The sequence below is a fragment of the Passer domesticus genome, chromosome 11 (genome assembly GCF_036417665.1).
Source record: "Passer domesticus isolate bPasDom1 chromosome 11, bPasDom1.hap1, whole genome shotgun sequence".
Taxonomy (NCBI): Eukaryota; Metazoa; Chordata; class Aves; order Passeriformes; family Passeridae; genus Passer; species Passer domesticus.
Genome location: NC_087484.1, coordinates 18,899,739 through 18,917,097, shown reverse-complemented (window position 1 = coordinate 18,917,097; position 17,359 = coordinate 18,899,739). Strand labels below are relative to the sequence as shown.

Genomic DNA, 17,359 nt, shown 5'->3' with positions numbered 1-17,359 from the left:
TTCACCATCAGGGAGGGTGCTGGGGATGTAGCAGGGTGGAAATGCTCCTTTAGGTATGTAGCAGAGAGCCTGCTAAATTGGAGCTGCTTTTGATGGTACTGATATGGATGGCCAGCCTGTGCTCGAGGGCTCTGGCTTGTTTTTGCCCCATAGAGAGCAGGACAAGCTGGGAAGCAACATCCTGCAGCAGCGTGGGCAGTGCTTGACTCAAGGGAAAACAAGCTGGGAAACTAAAGCATAATCTATTTTACTCAAATTGGAGATAATTATACTCACAGTGTTTGACTGCAGGTATACAGCCATGCTGTGCTGCTGGCTCTGCCTTGCAAGTCAGAGGATGCTTTGTGTAAGGGGGATTTAGGGTCCCTCGTGCAAATCTGAAGAGCAGCCCTTTTTAAAAGATCCCCAAGACTATCTGCCTCTTGCTTTTCAGGAAATAAGACAAAGACCCAGATAAGGAAAGCTTGTTTTGTTTCCAGGTTCTCTGACTGACCAGGTAAGAGCTATGGACCTGTCAGTGGCAGGCAAAGCAAATACAGGCATGGAAAGATCTGACTGATGGAAAGCATCCACCATCAGAATTCAATTGGAAATGACAGCAAGAGAGACTGGTTGAAGATCTACCAGCTCTAGAGAGGGAGAGAGGGAGAAAGCAGAAAGGTGTTACAGAAGAAAGACAAAAGACAGGTAGATGTGTAGGCAGAAGTGTAGGAAAAAAATAAGGAGGGTGTGCTAGCAAGGATAAAAGATATCCCCGCTGTCTTGGTCCTAAGGGTCTATCCATACGTTGGTAAGGAGGTTACAAAAGGTAGAAAAATTTTGTAGATCAGAGAGAGGGAGAGAAGCTATGCCAAGGTCTTGTCCAGATGGAACAGGAGATGATCACAGCACAGGAGGGGTAACAGATGCAAGGTCAAGGGTCAAGGTTTTGACATGTTGAGAGGAGACAACAATACATGCAGGAACTTACTGAATGTGTAGAAAAAAAGCTGAGATCAATAGCTGAATGTGACTCAGATGATATAATTATTAGTAAATGTTTACATTTAGTAAGTGAGCAAGTACAAAATGTCAGAGACCTGCATAAGCTCCCTTCATTGCTTAATGTCCCAACTGTCCCTAGTGTGACCTGGCTAACGGTTAACCCTGTGGTCAGAGCATGAGTTTGGTGTTATCTGTTGACTTAAGTGTTTAAGACTGATCTTCATAATGCATGTTTACATAATTTTATAGCACATAACAGATATTTCCCTTTTTGTTTATTCCATTTAATTTTGCTGTCAGAGTTTCCCTTCCCAGCTCTCTTAAAAGCTGGGAGGGGAATTGAAAAGCTAGTTGCTAATTGTGGAAATCCTTGCCTTAGAGAGTTAGCAGAGCTCTTAAAGTAAACGTTATTGCATTGAAAGCTATGTAAAATCCCAGGAGGCCCAGAGAGGTTTTCTCTGAAATTCTCTGCTCCAGTTTCAGGCAAAGAGTCCACTAATGTTTCAAAAGCAGGAGGGAGGGAAGGAGTGAGTGAGCTCCAGCCATTTGATGTAACATCTCTGGTGGGGATAAACATAACACCTCAGATTGTCAAAACCCAGTCTCCTCCATAAAGGTGCAACAGACCTGCTTGCAGTGACTCTGATGTGTGCAGTTTTGCACAGCTTCCTTCTGATATACAGCACAAAAAATACATATGAATATAGCAATTGGGTTGCTCTGAACTCCTGCTGGTTTTAGTATTTTTATCTCACCTCTGAGGTGCACAGTCCCAGTAAACTGGCAGTGTTTTGACACAGCTGCCTTGGCAGGTTAGTATCTAACAGCCAAAACCAGGTAACAGATCTGGCAACACTCATGCAAATTGCTCACCACTCTCCTCCAGGAGACTCCAGACTCAGCTGGTTTGTCTGACAGATGCTGGCAGGCTGCTGGTTTCACACCAGCCTCCTTCTCCAGCATTGTCCCAGAGGCATCAGGTGTACCAAGAGTCAGCCTTGCATGCCACAGCCTGACACCAAACAGCAGAGACAGCCTAAGAAGCCTTCTCATTTCTGCCAGGGAGGTTTGCATTGCTGCTTGTGAGAGTTATATATTCGATTTTCCCACGCTAAGTGCTACATTCTTGCCCTCTACATTCAAGTATGTTGATTCTATTTCCTGAAACTGAGCAGGAGTGTTTAAAAACAAAGCTTCTATATTCCCACCATAAAACCTGCCTCAGGATGAGATTTAGCATTGCTGTTGATGAAATTCCTCTGAGGAATGTCACAATTCTGATGTGGGAAAGCAAGAAACAAGCTGTGGAGGTCCTCTCCCCATCCCACAAAAGATAAAGGTAAAAAATAAAAGAAAATACCATAAGAGTAAATGCTTAACAGTCCTCTCCTCCATAGTCATCCAGATAACCTCAACTTTGCCTTTTCAGAGACCACAAAGGATAATAACCTCAACTTTGCCTTTTCAGAGACCACAAAGGATAAAATAACTTATTCTTGTGTTGAAATTGCTATGCCAGTGGCTGTTACACTGAATAGATGCAGAACCTGGTGCATACAACTAATGTCCAACGAGATGGGTGAAAAAAAAAATACTTTAGTCTTATGCCTTCTGGAATATGCAAAATCATATTTTAGTAGAAGGTTTGAGGTAGCCTTAATGATTGATTGCTTCGTAATGACAAGAATAATTGTTATTTATGAACAAAGTTAGGCTGTTCTGCGATAGCATTAATCCACTGCCGGGCAACGTGCAAACCCGACGCCCCCAAAGACCTCAGCAAACCACGGTAATGATGGTGAGGGGGATCCCAGCAAGGATAGGGAGCTGGGGACCTGCAGCACAAGCCCTTACCCCGCCCTTAACTCCCCCCACCTGTGCACCGCTTGTCTAGCTCTGGGCTGGGGTTCAGGGGGCCGGCAGGTGCAGTCCGGCCGGGCTGAGGGGCACCTCTAGGGGCTGCTGTGCCGCCGTCGCTGCGGGGAGCGGGAGAAGCGGCGAAGTTGTGAGGCCGCAGCGGCGGCCGGACATCCCGCGGTGGGCACGGCTCCTTACCGATGTGCTCGATGAGGTTCCTCCAGGAGTCGGCCGTCATGGGGTGCGCGGGCGGTGCCGTGCCGGGGGCTGAGGTCTCCTCAGCGGCGGCGGGGACCCTGCGGGGAGGCGGAGGCGCCCTCAGAGCAGTGGCGGGACAGCGGCCGCAGCGCCGCCTGTACGCTCTCCCGCGCCCCGCGCCCCTCACCCTCAGCTCTCCCCTCACCTGCTGAGCTGTCCCGGCGAGCCGTCCTGGTCGAAGGCGCAGGCGGCGCTGAGGGCCGCGGCCAGCAGCTCCATGGCCGGTGGCGGCAGGCGGCTGCCCAGCAGCTCCGGCGGCAGCGGCGGCGGCGGTGCGGGGCTGGGGGAGCCCGGGCGGTTGCCACGGTAACGGGGGTAGGAAGGCAGCAGCCTGCACGGCAGGGAGGGAGGGAGAGGGGACTTGCAGCCGCCCTCGGGACGCCCCCGCAGCCCGCCCCCACCCCAGCCCTTTGAGCCCCCAAGCCTCCTCAGAGCCTCTCTGGTCTCCTCAGAGTCTCTGCTCAGACACCCACTTCTCCCAAAGCGTCCCCATGGCTCTCCCCTAAAATCTCTAGACAGCCTCCTCAAAACCCCTCAGAGCCTCCCCTCAGACCTTCCGTAAGGCATCTCCAGGGGCTCTCCACCCAAATCCTCTCAGAGCCCCCTCAGATTCTCCTTAAACCTCACCACAGATTTTCCCCACAGAGACCCCCGCAAGATCCCCCCAGACCTTCCCGCGGGCTTCCACCAGCCCCTCAGAGCCCCCCTAGCCCCTTGCAGCCTCTCTCCTCGTTCCCAGATTTCCTCCGAGGCTCCACGGAGTTCTGCCAAATGCCGGCGGAGCTCCCTCAGCCTTCCCCAAATCCCTCCCGAGACCCCTCGAAGCCCGGCAGTTCCCAGCCCCTGTTCCTCGGAGATCTCAGAGCTCCCGCCTGACCCCTGAGTTCCCCCAGAGCTTCTCAGAGCCCCCGCTGCAGACCCTCTCAGCGCCACCAAAATATTTTCCGAGCCCCCGCAGACCCCTCAGGTGTCGTGTCGTTCCCTTCCTCCCCAGGTTCCCCTCTCAGAGCCCCGGTCCCGGTACTCCTGCCCGCAGAGACCTCCTCAGCCCCCGGGTTCCCCTCCGGCGCAGGTCCCTCCTCCGCCGGGAGGCTGACTCCCTCCTCCCCGAGGGCCCCGCCAAAAGGCAGCAGTCCCTGCCCCAGCGGCCCCCCACCTCCACAGGCCCTCCTACCTCCATTCCCCCTCAGCTCCTGCAGAGGGGCTTCTTCCCTCGATGAAGGGAAGCCCTTTCCTCCGTTCGCTCCCTCCCTCCCTGCCCAGCAAGGCACCCTCCCCCAGCGAGCACCCACACACCCCGTCCCACCTCATGCCACAGCCCCTCTGTTCCATGCACCGCACCGGGAGGGGGTCCTGCCCCGGCACTGACCTCCCGTCCCTCAGCCCCGGGGCGCAGCGCTGCCCCCCATCCCCTGCACCTCTCTGCTTATGTGTGGATGGCGCCGGCTTTGAGGGAGGAAAGGGGGTGGCAGAGGGGGGTTCTCCTGAACTGCTTCCAGATCTGGTGCATATGGTGCATTTCTTCTCCAGGAGTGAAACCCTGATATGGAGGAATGTAACTGGGAAACTCAGCCTAATCCCTCCTGCCGGGAAGCGCACTCTTGATTACCCCACAGGATTGGCTGCTATTCGCCTCTCCTTCTCCGGCAGGGCTCCGCACCCGCTCGGTCATTTCCCTCATCTCCCCTTCCTTAGCGTCGCTACTTCCATAAGGATATATTCCCTCGTTTAGGAAGTAAGTATCTCAGTACTCAGTAATCTATATCTGTCTTCGTTCAGGTAATTGTTTTTCTGCCTCAGGGATAAATTCTCTTGAGCTCCAGAGTACGGTTACATCCTTGCATCAGTTCAAGTGGTTGTTGTCAGGTTGGGTGCAGCTCTTCACCACACGTTAGTAACCCTTAGTAAAAAAAAAGTCGCCTGGACCATGTTGCAACTGAGGAGTTAACAGAGGAAAAATGCTCTGCTATTCCTTGTGCTTGCTCTCTCCCTGTTGCATAAATTACCATGGTTTTTTTTCTGTATGTGATAGAGCAATTTATGCAACAACATAAAATCCGTGTGTTGGTCTGTATGTGTAAAATGGCTTCCTTTTTATCATTTTTATATTGGTTTTGCTAAATGATATGTCAGGATCACTTTTAATCAGCACATGCCGATACATCCAGAGAAACTCCTTCAGCTTATGTGAACTAGATCTAGATCTGGCACACAGGAGGGCTCAGTTGTTAAGTCATTAAGAAGCAGAATGGGAAAGGAAAACAGCTGGAAATGTCATTGAGGGCTCAGAGAGGGCTGCAAGTGTGGTCTTTGTGAAGTCCCAGATCAGGAGGTCAGAAGAACCATGCAACTGAAAGGAAATACCAGGGTGAGGATGAGAGCTGGAGCCTGTGTTGTACTTACAGAGGAGCAAGAGAGCCTGAGACTGTGGCTGAGATTGTCACTGAGATGGTCAGTATAGTTATCAGCCATTAAACACTGGGCATTAGGGGGCTGGGGCTGCCAGGTGAATGTGCCCAAAACCTTGTGGAAGGGATAAAGCAGCAGCAACTCTCTGAAGCTCATTTTTGGTGGCTTGCTGTCAGGGCAAGAATATTGTCAAGGGTTTTAGAGAGTGGGTAGGCTTTTAAAAAGCTTCTTTCTTAGAAAAAGGGAGCTTCTTCATTACCCTGAAATCTGGAAAATCTGCTATGCTGTTTACTGTTTTCTCAAGGGAAGGACCAAGAGCAGTGAAGAGTTCTCTCTAGTATGCAAGGTGAAATCAGTGTATAAGCTCTTAACTGGCACTACTAGAATGAACGTATATCTAAATATAACTTTTGGATGAATTAAGAAAAAAAAAACAACAAACCAACCCAATCTTTCAGAAGTGTGATTTAAGAGTTTAACAGATTCCTAACCCCTCACATCGCTTCACTCTCAAGGGTTAAATCTGTTTAAAATTGAAATTTCTTCTTAGAAAAATGTCTGGGTCATGCTATGAAAAGCATTCAGAAATAGAAAGCATCCTCTTATGATGTCGTAACTGGTAATTTGATCCTGCCTGTCTTCCCTTTTCTTTCACTTTTTCCAACATAATTTTACTTTTGGTCTGAGATGAAAACTTGAAAATATCACAGAAAGCAATAATGCTAATAAACCCAGTGGAAGCTCTGAAGAGGTGAAACACCAGCTAGAAGTGAAATGTCCCCTGTGGCCATGGCAGGCCCAGCTTGTGTTTCTGTCTCAGAGAGCTGTTACACTGCATTGCAATGACCAGTACTCCAATTTTCCTTCCTTTAGGATTGTTTCTTTTTTAATTCTAATTTGATCTTTCAAATATGTTTTTCTTCCTTCCTTCTTTCCCAGTTTTATTCTTGTAACAGAGAATATCCATAAACAAAACAAGAAATACTGAGAAATTCTTATTCTCCCAACTGAGGTGACAGAGTGTTCCCAGTACTCATGGGACTGGAACAAAAAAATTATATTTAGCAAGAAGGAGATATTTTTGTCCTACAAAATTTGCTGGAATTTTATAAGTCTTGCTTTTCTGTTTGGGGACAAAACAGAAAGCTTTTAAAGTTTGACACAAAAACTAAAGGCAGGCAAACAAATGATTCTGTCAGAGTGGTCTGGCAACTGGGATTGTCATGCTGAGGGTGGGGGATCCAGGTCAGAGTCAGAGGTGTATTATTCCCTTGCACCCCACATGTTACTGCCTGTTCCAGGGCAGGTGAGTCTCTTCCTGCAGCTGCTCTGCTTTCTCTGGTCACTCAGAAAGGTTCTTGAACATGCCAAATGCCCTATTCACCAGATACTACTTTAAGTCAGTCAATACTGAACTATTTCTATGAAGTAGAATAGCTGTAAGATACCTCCCTATTTCCACAATTGTTAGGATTTTTTATGCAGTTTAAGCTGATACAGCTGCTCAATTCTACTTCTTTTCCCCACTAAACTCCCTGAGGCAGATATCTACCTCTGCTTTTATGCCATCACTTACTCAAGCTTATCCCATTCACAGTAAGCAAGTCTGGGCAGCTAAACTCTTGGAAAATGATTCTCTTTTTTTCAGTAGAATTAGATCTGTGTGTGTATTGTCTCACTACAGAGTGAGCTCAAAGTGAGTGCCAGCAGAGCAGAAGTGGCAGACGTGCAGATGGATGTCAAGACCATGGCAGTGCTACCTTGGATAAATTTTCACTGCTGTGAAATGGCAGGCTCAGGCCTGGAGAGGTTCCTACTCCACCTAATGTTAAACATGAGGTAGGAGTTTAGAGGAGGTGTACTTTTTTCTCTCACTGCAACATCAAGCAATTTGAGCCAGAGCCTAAAGAGTTTTTCTCCAGTTACCAAAATCAGTACGAACTCATGATAACAAACCAGTTTTCTCACCACAATCCTTTAAATTAATCCTAAAATTCCTTGTCTAGTTGCAGGGGGAAAGAAAGACTCTGACTATTAGAACAGCATACATTAAAGCCCCATAATATTTCTCCTGCAGCACTGTAGAAGCGGTGCTGTGTGACCTCTGCTCTTGCTGGTGACAGAAGCCATGCAATGCCCCAACAGACCAAATCCCAGTTTTGTCTCTGGAACTCTTAGGATCTGCAAGGATAAAGGCACTGGAAATGATGCTTGGTGGCCATGCTCTGTTGACATGGAGCATGATCATGGTTCAGCTCCCTGTGTACAAAGGGAAGGGGGTTTGAGCTTGCAGATATTCTGCAAAGAAGGGTTTGTGTTGTTGCAGACTGTTTCCAGCTTCACTGTACTGCTGCTAGAAAAGATATGAAATACTGGCTGACCTGGTCCATGTTGTGTTAAAAATGTGATGATTTATGAGAGTTTATAATTAGTTTATGGCAATTATCTCATTTAAGTTACACTTGAGGGATGAATTCCCAATCTTGGTTTGTATTTTCAGGCACTAGTAATTTTGAAAAATGAGTAATCATTTGAATTAAGATTTATTATATGTATTTCAAACAAAAAACAATCCTCAGAATAAAGCCATCCAAAGAGCTTGTTTTTGAATGCAATTTAAATGCATTTTCTAAATGTTGTCTTATAGCAATTTTTAGAAATCATATCTCCTCTTCCAGAAACTAAAAAGAGAAGAGGCAGCCCAGCAGATCTTATTCATGAAAAATTCCCCAAACTCTTCTAGTCAGTGGGAGTTTCACACCACGAAAGGCCACAAGATGAGGTAAGAAGCACTTTTTAAATCTGAGCTAACCAAATTATTGAGAAGTGTGAAGTTACTAATAGATTTGAATGTTATACCTAGTCAAGGACTTTTCGTACCTCAGTTTCATTCAGGTTCCCTCTGTTCATGTGTATATTTTAACAGTGATTTTGGTAATCGGTATGTCTGGGCCCTTTCTATTCCTGACTTTTGACTTTTTAATGGTAGACAGGCAGAAATTCTCATCCCTAGTATTTTTAGATCCTAAAGCCTAGGAACATATCTGTTCTTCCAAAGCTCCTTAAGCTTTCATCAGAACACCTTAGTTATATCTGTTGGCAGCCTTACCAATAACTAAAAATGTTCAGAAATTCCATCTATGAGATCTTTATGTGCTTCTAACATTTACATGCTTGTAATCATCAGGGTTATCCTTTTACTTACTGACCATCTGCCAGAGAGACAAGAGTTTTTTTATATATTAAAAAAACCCAAAACTATTTATTAGACTTAGGAAAATATTATTGGATCCCTGTTTTTCTCTCAATCAAGAAACTTTGCTTTCTGTTGATATGCAAAATTACATTTTGGGGTTGCAAAGGTTTTATCTTCTCCACACTCATGAAAATCCATACAATTATAGGCCCTTTTCCACTGTCCACAATGCACACAAATTTTAGATTTTAGCACCTAAAATTCCTGAGCTGATTCCTGATAGAAAAGGAGTGAAAAAAAGAGATTGATGGAGAACTTGGGGGTCAGGGCATGTCCAGATGAAGCAGATCAGATTGGCAGACCTGGAGGGCAAAGCCTAGACCTTGCACAGTAATGAAAATATGAGTGGGCTGAAAAACCTGGCAAGCAGAGAATGGGTGGAATAGGTGGGCAGGCTGGGATTGGGATCTACATTGGCTCTATGCTGGAAGGATGCTTTATTAGAATTGTGTATGTTATTCCTTGCTATTCTGTGTGATCCTGTGAAATATGATATTTTCACAGTAGTGACATTTTAATACTTACAGTGGCTATTTTTACTGAAAATGTATTGGTTTTTAAAATGCTTCTCCCTGAAAATATGGTTGCTCTTAGACTTTTTAGGATGCAGATTGCACAAAAAGAGGGATAGAAAAGAAACCTATTTATCTATCTCTGAAAGAACAAAAATTTGTTGTAGAGCAACAAAATTTAAATATTTGGTCAACAGGTGTTTGCACCAGCTATTCATGAGTTCACCACTTGCAAACTGAAGCACCATTGGCAGCATAAAGAGGAGGTAACTTTAAGAAATGTATTTCATTAATAGAAGGAAACTTGCTCAAATATGATATAAGTCCTCTTGCAATCCAGGTCCTGGACTCCCCAGAGGCTTTTCCTGCTCTTCTGATTAAATCAGGCTATAAAAGCAGTGCCCTCTGCTGCCCAGGACCGAGAGTGCTGGGCTGAGGGATGCTAACCCAATCTCACATGAGCACCCTTCAGAGTGCTGTGCTGGTTCACGTGTGTACTGCTTCTCTCTAATACGTGTGTTTGCAGGAATTCAAACAAGCTAGACTGCCTCTTGCTGCTGGAGGTGACTATCTGTATTCATTGTTGGGGTACTTCCATTCTTTGAGCTCAGATCAAATGTGATCAAAGGGTTTTTAGATGGTCCTTGATTATCTGAACTGGAGGTTTCATAAGCAGCATAAAGAAATCGTTTGCTCTGCACTGGTAGACCAATGGCCTCCATGAGCTTTGCAGAATGAACTTTCACACTGCATTTCTCTTCTAATGTATCTTCTGCGCAGCTTTCCATGATCTCTGCACAACTGCTGCCACACTGGAGCTGGAAGGACTGATCCCAGTGTGAAAGAGCAGCTTTTTATGAGTTCAGCTCCTTCCAGGACTTTGGCTCTGGTTACTCTGGGAAGCAGAAGTTGTGCTAGAAGCTCAGCACTGATGTGGTCAGGGCAAGTCAGCCGAGTTGTTGGGAAGTGGCTTGTCATTGTAGGGGTTTGGACCTTTGTACAATGGGCAAGACTGAGAGGAAGCCATGGAATGCTGTAGAGAACTCTAGAATGCTTAGGGGGAGCTGGAGATCATGTAAGAGAACGGCCATGGGGAAAAAAATATCATTTGAGCATAGCTAGGCATAAAAATTCTCTTAGGAAGTATCTTATGGATGGCCTGTAGCCATCCAGAGTTTGGAACACCAGCTTGAGGACATCTTGTGTTCAGACATCAATATTGTGAGATCAGTGAATTACTGTACTGAATCTTTGAAAGACACGTAGATTCAAATCAAAATCCCCATCTGAGCACAATGCAGATGACAATTCCTTTTCCTGAGCTCTTTACTATGTTCCCCAGCTGTGTTTACTTCCTGCCCTGAATTATGTAGCATGGCTATATGTGAAATGACATCCTTGCCTGTGAAGAACCCATTTGTGTCAGACCTGCTGATTATCTTCATGCAAGAAGAAGGGATTGTGACTGCCCAGCCCTAATATTTATATGGTTGCTGTAGGATGCTTCTGAGTGTGAAGAGATGCAGCACTGCTGCCCCACTTGCCCTCAGGACTGTGGTGATCCACTCCTGAGAATGTCATAGATCTTCCCAGTCCTGGTCAGAGGTGCCTGTACTGTCTCTTCTGCAGAGCTGCTAGCTTCTGCTTTCAGAAGAATGGTCAGCTGGCAGGCACCAGATTTATTCTTTTGGGAGAAATTAAATGTCTTTCTTGAGACCAGCAATAATATTTTAAATATGTTATCTGCATAATGGCCATTTTTTCCAAATAGAAGTGAGATACTATTGACTACTACAAATAATGGCATTTTTTGTGCTCTTGCATGTTTTCCCACTGCAGATTTCTGGTGGTTCTCCTATAAATTACAACTGATCTTTTGGAGAAGGAAGGAGAACATGGGTTGAATTTGAGCTGGAACTTGCGTCTCATTCTCTGTTAAATCTCTGTACTCAGTTTCAAGAGATGCCACTTGGCAGGACTGCCTGCTTTTAGCAGACACATGGCTTAGAACCTGTACTGACCTGCCAGGCTCTGTGCACAGCAGCATCTTTGATACAACTAACTCCTGGCACAGGCTCATTGTTTCCAGCTCCAGGGAGAATCAGAAATTGCACATTTCAGAGCTGCCTAAGTGTCAGTGTCAGGATGTCAGACTGACAGTGATGATTATGCCCCAAGGAAAGGAAGACAGATAGGTTTGACATTGCAGCAGACTGTGGCTGTCTAGTTTCATATGCTCAGTTTACAGCCAAGGGGCAATCAATTTTGGCCAAGGCAATTAATTTATTTAAATCCAACTTGACATTTGGTTAAAATTGTTCTGTTGGAGTCCTCTCCACAAGGAAAGGTTCCTGGGAAAGCACTCTGTATTACCCCAACACAGCTGGTCTCAGTAATTAGGAGCAGACGGTGCAGCAGGATGCATGCACCCTTAGAGGACAAGTGCTTACTGCTTCCAGCTCGAGCTACAGCAGAAGGAGGGACTATCTCACAGTTGCACACACAGGAGGTGAGTAGTTGGAGTGAGTTTGGGAGAAAATCTCAGTTATATTTGAAAATGTAGGGATATGTATCTGCTCCTTTCTCTGCCTGGCTTCAGTGGCAAGAGAGCAGGAGTGAGGGCAGATTTATGGGATGCATGCTCTGAGTTATGAGACAAGGGTCTTCTGCTGGACCTTTTTATTGAGGGATTTAAGTCAAAAAGGACTACCTCACTGAAAGCCTCAGTTGCTTGTCAGCTCTTTAAAGTAAAAAGCAAACAAAAAGTCCGGATATTTTAGAAAAAATCTTTGTAGCTACTTCTTCAGCTATAAAATCCTGTTTTCCATGCAGGATTGTGTAACAGGCTTCAGAAGAGCTCTCTGTGAAGGCCAAGAATGAGATTACCCTGATGCTGGGATGTTCCATAACAAAATGCTGGCTCTCCTTATTCTCAAGAAACTGTTTAAGGCAGTCTGCCCAGTTTGCTAGCATTGCTGGGTGATCCTGCATCACATTCCCCATTTTTCTATTTTCCCCACTTCTTCCTGTTCCCCCTTTTCCCTTCACTGTCTTCCCCAAACCCACATTGACAAGACCCTTTTACCACCATGCTAATACTCTGCAGTATAAGTCATTCAGACTGAAAGCAGCACCACAAATCAAGGTGAGAAGGCATGGATCAGAGCTACAGCTTAGTCCAGCTGTCCTTCCCAAAAGAAGCATTCCCACTCTGACACCATTGACTATTTTCAGGGAAGGCATGGGGAATACCTTGCGTGGGAACCTCCTTACCTTTGTATCAATAATTCATCTAATGTTGTTGGATCAGAGTTTGCTGGAGATGGTGATCCCTTATGTGATAAAACATTCAGAGTCTCTTTGATGGGCTCAATGTTTTTGAGCGAACCTGTGATATAAGAGAAAGCCAAGAGGGTGTTAAAACAGTAATTTTCCTAATTTACCTTTGCTGTATGTAGTGGTTTGCTGACACCTAAGGCAACAGGAAAACCACACAACACAAAGATGGTTACATTTTAGCTTTGATTTTCGAACAAGATTGAAGTGTCATCCTCTTGTATAATGCAAATGCAGCTGAGACAAGGTGAAGTTGGATTCAGGGTATCAGTTCTTGTGTATGGGAGTAGCACTCTCACCACTGCAGGCTGGGTCCCCACATGAGTGATTTTCAGTGCAATTATTTAGGCAGAAAATGTTCAGCTGTGTGTGCCTGTACATGCCAATATTTGGTTTGCCAAATCAAGGCTTCATTACTGCTCTGCTTTACTGCATCTGCATTCTGAAGATGTTCCATTTACTAGATAAATCCAGGTTAGATGTGGTGAGAGAGGAGCTTTACTTTTAATTGCTTCTGCAATTTCCCTCTGATGAGCCACTGATCCTTTCACAGGGAGTCAAAGTTGCATTAAGTCCAAGGCTTACTACTGCAATAGTTGGCAGAAGAGGATGCATCTCAATTTTCAAATGAAATCTCCCATTGTTTGAGGCTTGCTGATAAATGGCCTTGCTGTTTTTTATTAGAAATATTTTGGTCTAAGTCATAATTCTGTTTGTTTTTCACACTAGTGACAGCACAGTCAGGTCAGTGCTCTGCCTGAAGCAGAGTTCTGATGCACCTTTTTAATAAATTTTCAGAGGAAAGAGATGACATCCAGAGTTTTAAGACTTCCTAAAATAGAGCCAAGTAGTTTGTGTTATTCACTACGTTTGCCAAGAAACAGTAGTTTGCGTTATTCACTTTGAATAGTTTAAACACTTTATGCTTCTGTCAAAGAAGATTGCTAAAAAACCCAAAACAACCCAACAATTCTTTTTCTGGTTAAAGAAAAGCATCTATTATGTTTTACAGCTCCGAGGCTGTAAGCCAAAGCTGGGCTGGTGCAAAGGGTGCATATGGAAGCCTTCCCTCAGCTGGATTTAGATAATTTTAAATGGTTTTTCTGTGATCTCATTTCTCGAGTCTTTATTTTTCTTATTTTGTATCCTACTCTATATTTTCTGTCTCCTCCTGTCTTCTTGCCTTCTCCTCTCCTCCCCTCCAGTTGTTCCCTAAGCAAAATCAGAACAGGTTAACATTTGAGCTTGAGTCACATTCTTGGATAGCTGCTGTTCAAATGGGTTGGAAGGCCATATAAAATATCTCACCCATCCCTTGCTTCCATGCATGTCAGCAAATGCTGTCACAAGTTCAAATGAGGCTGGTTTAGAAGCACCCACTGTCCAGTTTCTGGGAGAGGGAATGGATTCAGGGAAGTAAAGAAAGAGAGCAGAAATGCTGCTTACACAATCCTAGCTGAATTTAAAGGCTGTAGCTCTGAGGAGGACTTGCTACAGTTAGCTCGGAGAAAGAACCATTGCTCCTAGCCCAGGTCTTGCTGTACAGACTGGAGAAGAGACACGTTCCCCAGTGTGGCTTGCTGAACAATTGCAGGCATGGAAGGAAAAGCTGTGTTTGGAACCAGTCCTGTTTCAACAGTGGTAATACAGGGAGGGGAGTGGCAGAGAAGCACGGGTCAGCATTGTGGATGCTTTAATGCGTTGCTAAGAGAGAAGCCCTTCTCTTAGCTTGCCCTTCCTCAATGACACTGGCCAAGACATAAGGGATGTCCTTGTCTGCCAGCGTCCTGATGCCATGATGCTGCAGGTCCATGAAGGAGGTGAGTCCTTCTGTGCTGGTGCTGCTGCACTGCCAGCTGCAGATCGCAGGGGTGAGGACCTCCTTGGCAGCTGTGGGGACACTGTGACAGCCAGCAATGGGAGGGAGGGCAGATCTGTGCTGTGCTAGCTCTGCAGAGTGCTCTGGGAGGCAGGGAGAGGGTGGCTCTGCTCCGGTCCTGTCTGCACCCGCAGGGTGGAGAGCAGCTCTGCTCTGGCATAGGCAACACTCAGTTTATCCACAAACTTCATTGCAACACTAGCAGAATATTAAACAGGAGCTCTTTGCTGCTGTCTGCTTGGAAACTTGGAGAAAGTAGGGAATTTTCCTTCTGTCCATGCCACAGGGTTGAATGGATCTTTATACTGGAATAGCATGGCTCCCTGGTGAGGCAGGCAGGACACACCTATTTTCTTGGGGACATTTCCCACACCCCTTTTATTTGGGGGGTGGAGGATGTCTGTTCTTTTTTTTCTTAAGGAACTTGGTCTGCTTTTGGGAGCTGAGGAGGTGGCTTTACTGCTACATAACAAAGCAGTAGCTTTCAGTGGTTTGCACAGCAGTGGAACATAAGCAGTGGTGTATCATCTTGATTCATACAGCTATCCAAAGTTCATAGTCCAGAGCATTGATTCTGCTAGATTATAACCTGAAAATAGGATAAGGTAACTGCTGTGAAGGAGTTTTAAAATTCAGTTTCTCGAAGCATCTGGCAGATGGAAGCAAAGGGCATTTTCTATGTTCCCAGTTCCAGGTCTCTCTCATTTCAGACTTAGATTAAAACCGCTTCAATGCAGCCCTGTTTCCAGTGCTTCTCAGTGTGTTGCAGTAGCTCATTTCCCAGCACTCTCTTAATTTCTCTTATCTTTCCCTTACTTCTTTCACAGACAGCTGCTCAGACAATGTTCCAGCTCTGGCACCTCAAAGATGCCTGGTTCCAGGCTGGCCTTGCAGTAATGCTCTGTGCTATTCATACTCAGGGAAAGCCAACTCATTCCTTTTTTACTGAAGCCATGGCTGAATGCCTGTATGTTCTGGATGGTGCTCCTGTTATTTCAGCTTCCTTGTTTAAAGGGAGCCTAGGTGTTTCTTACAGCTGTCTTCAGTGCAAAGTAGCAGTAACTGCACTTCCACAGAAGTCTTGTTTGCCCCTCAGAAGGAGCCATTGCAATTTTCTCTGTTTTTGCTGACTGTTTTCTGTACTTTTGAATATGTAATTTCTTTATGCTAAAGAAGTCCCCGCTTCATGTCTTTCTCTAAGTTATTTTTCTCTTACAGAGCAGAGGGGTGGCAGTGCAGAGTCCCACATATGTTTAGATTCTCTGTCATGAAATGTCTTTAAACATCCAGCCATTTTACATTTCCAAGCCTGAAAAATGAGGGATGGCACTCCTCTGCCCGCTGTGCTGTAGGGCAGGGGTGTTCTGTTGTGTGCTGACAGCTGAGCTGCTTTCTATCTTCCTGTCCTTCTGCTCTACTGACTCCTCTAGTTCCTGTAATTTCACTGGAAAAAGAAGCATAATGCTGTTTGGGTCAGTACTCACCTGTAGCATGCTGCATGTGCATTGCCTCTCTCGAAGTCTTCCTTTTCCCTCTGTTTGGCAGCCTCATGGATCGGTAGTACCTGGAATTTCTTTGAATGGCAATGTACTGTGTGTGCAAGTCCCCCTCGTGCGTCACTGGGTTAGCACCTGCTGACTCTTCCTCACCTTCAGAGACTGAACCTGACTCTCTCAGTACCTGCTGAGAATGGCCCTGCCAGAGCCCACCAGTGGAGAGCCTGGGGGTGGCTTCTCTCCCGTGCTCCTCCATGGCTTCCAGAGCTTGTCTCTATAGCAACTGAGATGGTGCATCAGCAGCAGAGCAGCAGAAGACAGGTAGCCTCCACAACTCCATCAGCTTTATCTGAATTACAGCTGGAGACAGACAAAACAGAACGTAACAGGAGAAGAGAGGACAAAGTTCTGGTTAGTTCAGAGGCCATAGTCCATCATCTGATTAGGATAACAGGGACTATACAGGACCTTTTATCAGGAGATCATTCTGACATCATCACCTTACAAGCCTTATTCTCATGTCCTGAACATTGCTTTGATATGCTCATGGTTGTCATTCCATGACACATGACAGATGTTACTGGAAGAACGTTGTATTTTGGTTTGGTATTCCTGGTTGATTTAGAGTGTATAACAGATAGTGCCCATGTCCTTTTTTATGAGGGTGAAAATGTTACTGAATAGAAGGTAAAAGCTGAAGAGAAAGCTCAGTAAATCTGTCTATTATCTGTATACATCTCCATGTAATAGAAGAATTAATGCCTTTTACAGGGCTGGGTGCCTTATCAACAGCACTCACTCCTGCCATGCAGGTAAGTGAAGAAAAATCCCTAACTGTAGAGCATGAAGGTAGAAGAGACAAGATTATATAGTGCAGAGGCTTGATTTGCTTTCCCAGAGTTCCCCTCAAGTGCCAATGCACCTCCTCACCGACACAGTGACTTCAGCACAAAAATCCTCTGCTCTGTGTGTCAGTACGTGGACTATGCCAGGACTCCCAAGAATTTTTAGGGGGCACATCACAACTGCAAAACATCAGTTGATCCTTCAGCCTTTGTAGGACTGGGTAAAATGTGAGCGGATTGCTTAAGCATTCTCTGGTCCTTTGCTGAATTCTTTCAGCTGTCAAAGTCTTCCTGAATATATAATATGATTTTGTGACTGATGGGGCTGTCATGAGTAATAGAAAGAGATGCTGTATAGAAAATGTGAATATAAAATTGACAGCAGGCTGAGAGAAGGGCATAAAACTGTGCTGTAAATTAGTTAGATGCTGTTTTAAGAAGTCACATGTATCATTGGTTTGTTATGCTACAGTATATCCAAGGCACAAGATAGCTAAGAAAGTAGGTGTTTCAATTTTTTATGGGTC

At 45.4% G+C, this 17,359-nt stretch overlaps 3 protein-coding genes across 10 annotated transcripts in view; 2 read left to right on the top strand and 1 right to left on the bottom strand.

Moving 5' to 3' along the window:
- The window catches only part of NGEF (neuronal guanine nucleotide exchange factor), a 37,080-nt gene extending 20,769 nt beyond the window's left edge, over positions 1-16,311 (bottom strand). Inside the window, exons 1-4 of one of the 7 annotated variants that reach the window (XM_064386131.1) lie at positions 15,976-16,311; positions 12,550-12,664; positions 3,245-3,430; positions 3,040-3,137 (exon numbers count right to left, since the gene is read on the bottom strand). In XM_064386131.1, coding sequence (XP_064242201.1) covers positions 3,040-3,137; positions 3,245-3,430; positions 12,550-12,664; positions 15,976-16,243 — 667 coding nt within the window. In that variant the 5' untranslated portion in view covers positions 16,244-16,311. Of the gene's footprint in view, positions 1-3,039; positions 3,138-3,244; positions 3,431-4,018; positions 4,250-4,273; positions 4,373-4,405; positions 4,447-4,468; positions 4,614-12,549; positions 12,665-15,975 lie in introns of those variants that run through there. The other 6 variants (XM_064386133.1, XM_064386132.1, XM_064386134.1 and 3 more) reach the window with 6 other exon arrangements.
- Positions 8,248-17,359, top strand: part of NEU2 (neuraminidase 2) — a 36,230-nt gene continuing 27,118 nt past the window's right edge. For both annotated transcript variants that reach the window (XM_064386162.1, XM_064386163.1), the window contains exon 1: positions 8,248-8,290. The gene's annotated coding sequence lies outside the window, so the exon portion shown is untranslated. The remainder of the gene's footprint in view (positions 8,291-17,359) is intronic.
- Positions 8,249-17,359, top strand: part of INPP5D (inositol polyphosphate-5-phosphatase D) — a 90,878-nt gene continuing 81,767 nt past the window's right edge. The window contains exon 1 of the mRNA XM_064386122.1: positions 8,249-8,290. The gene's annotated coding sequence lies outside the window, so the exon portion shown is untranslated. The remainder of the gene's footprint in view (positions 8,291-17,359) is intronic.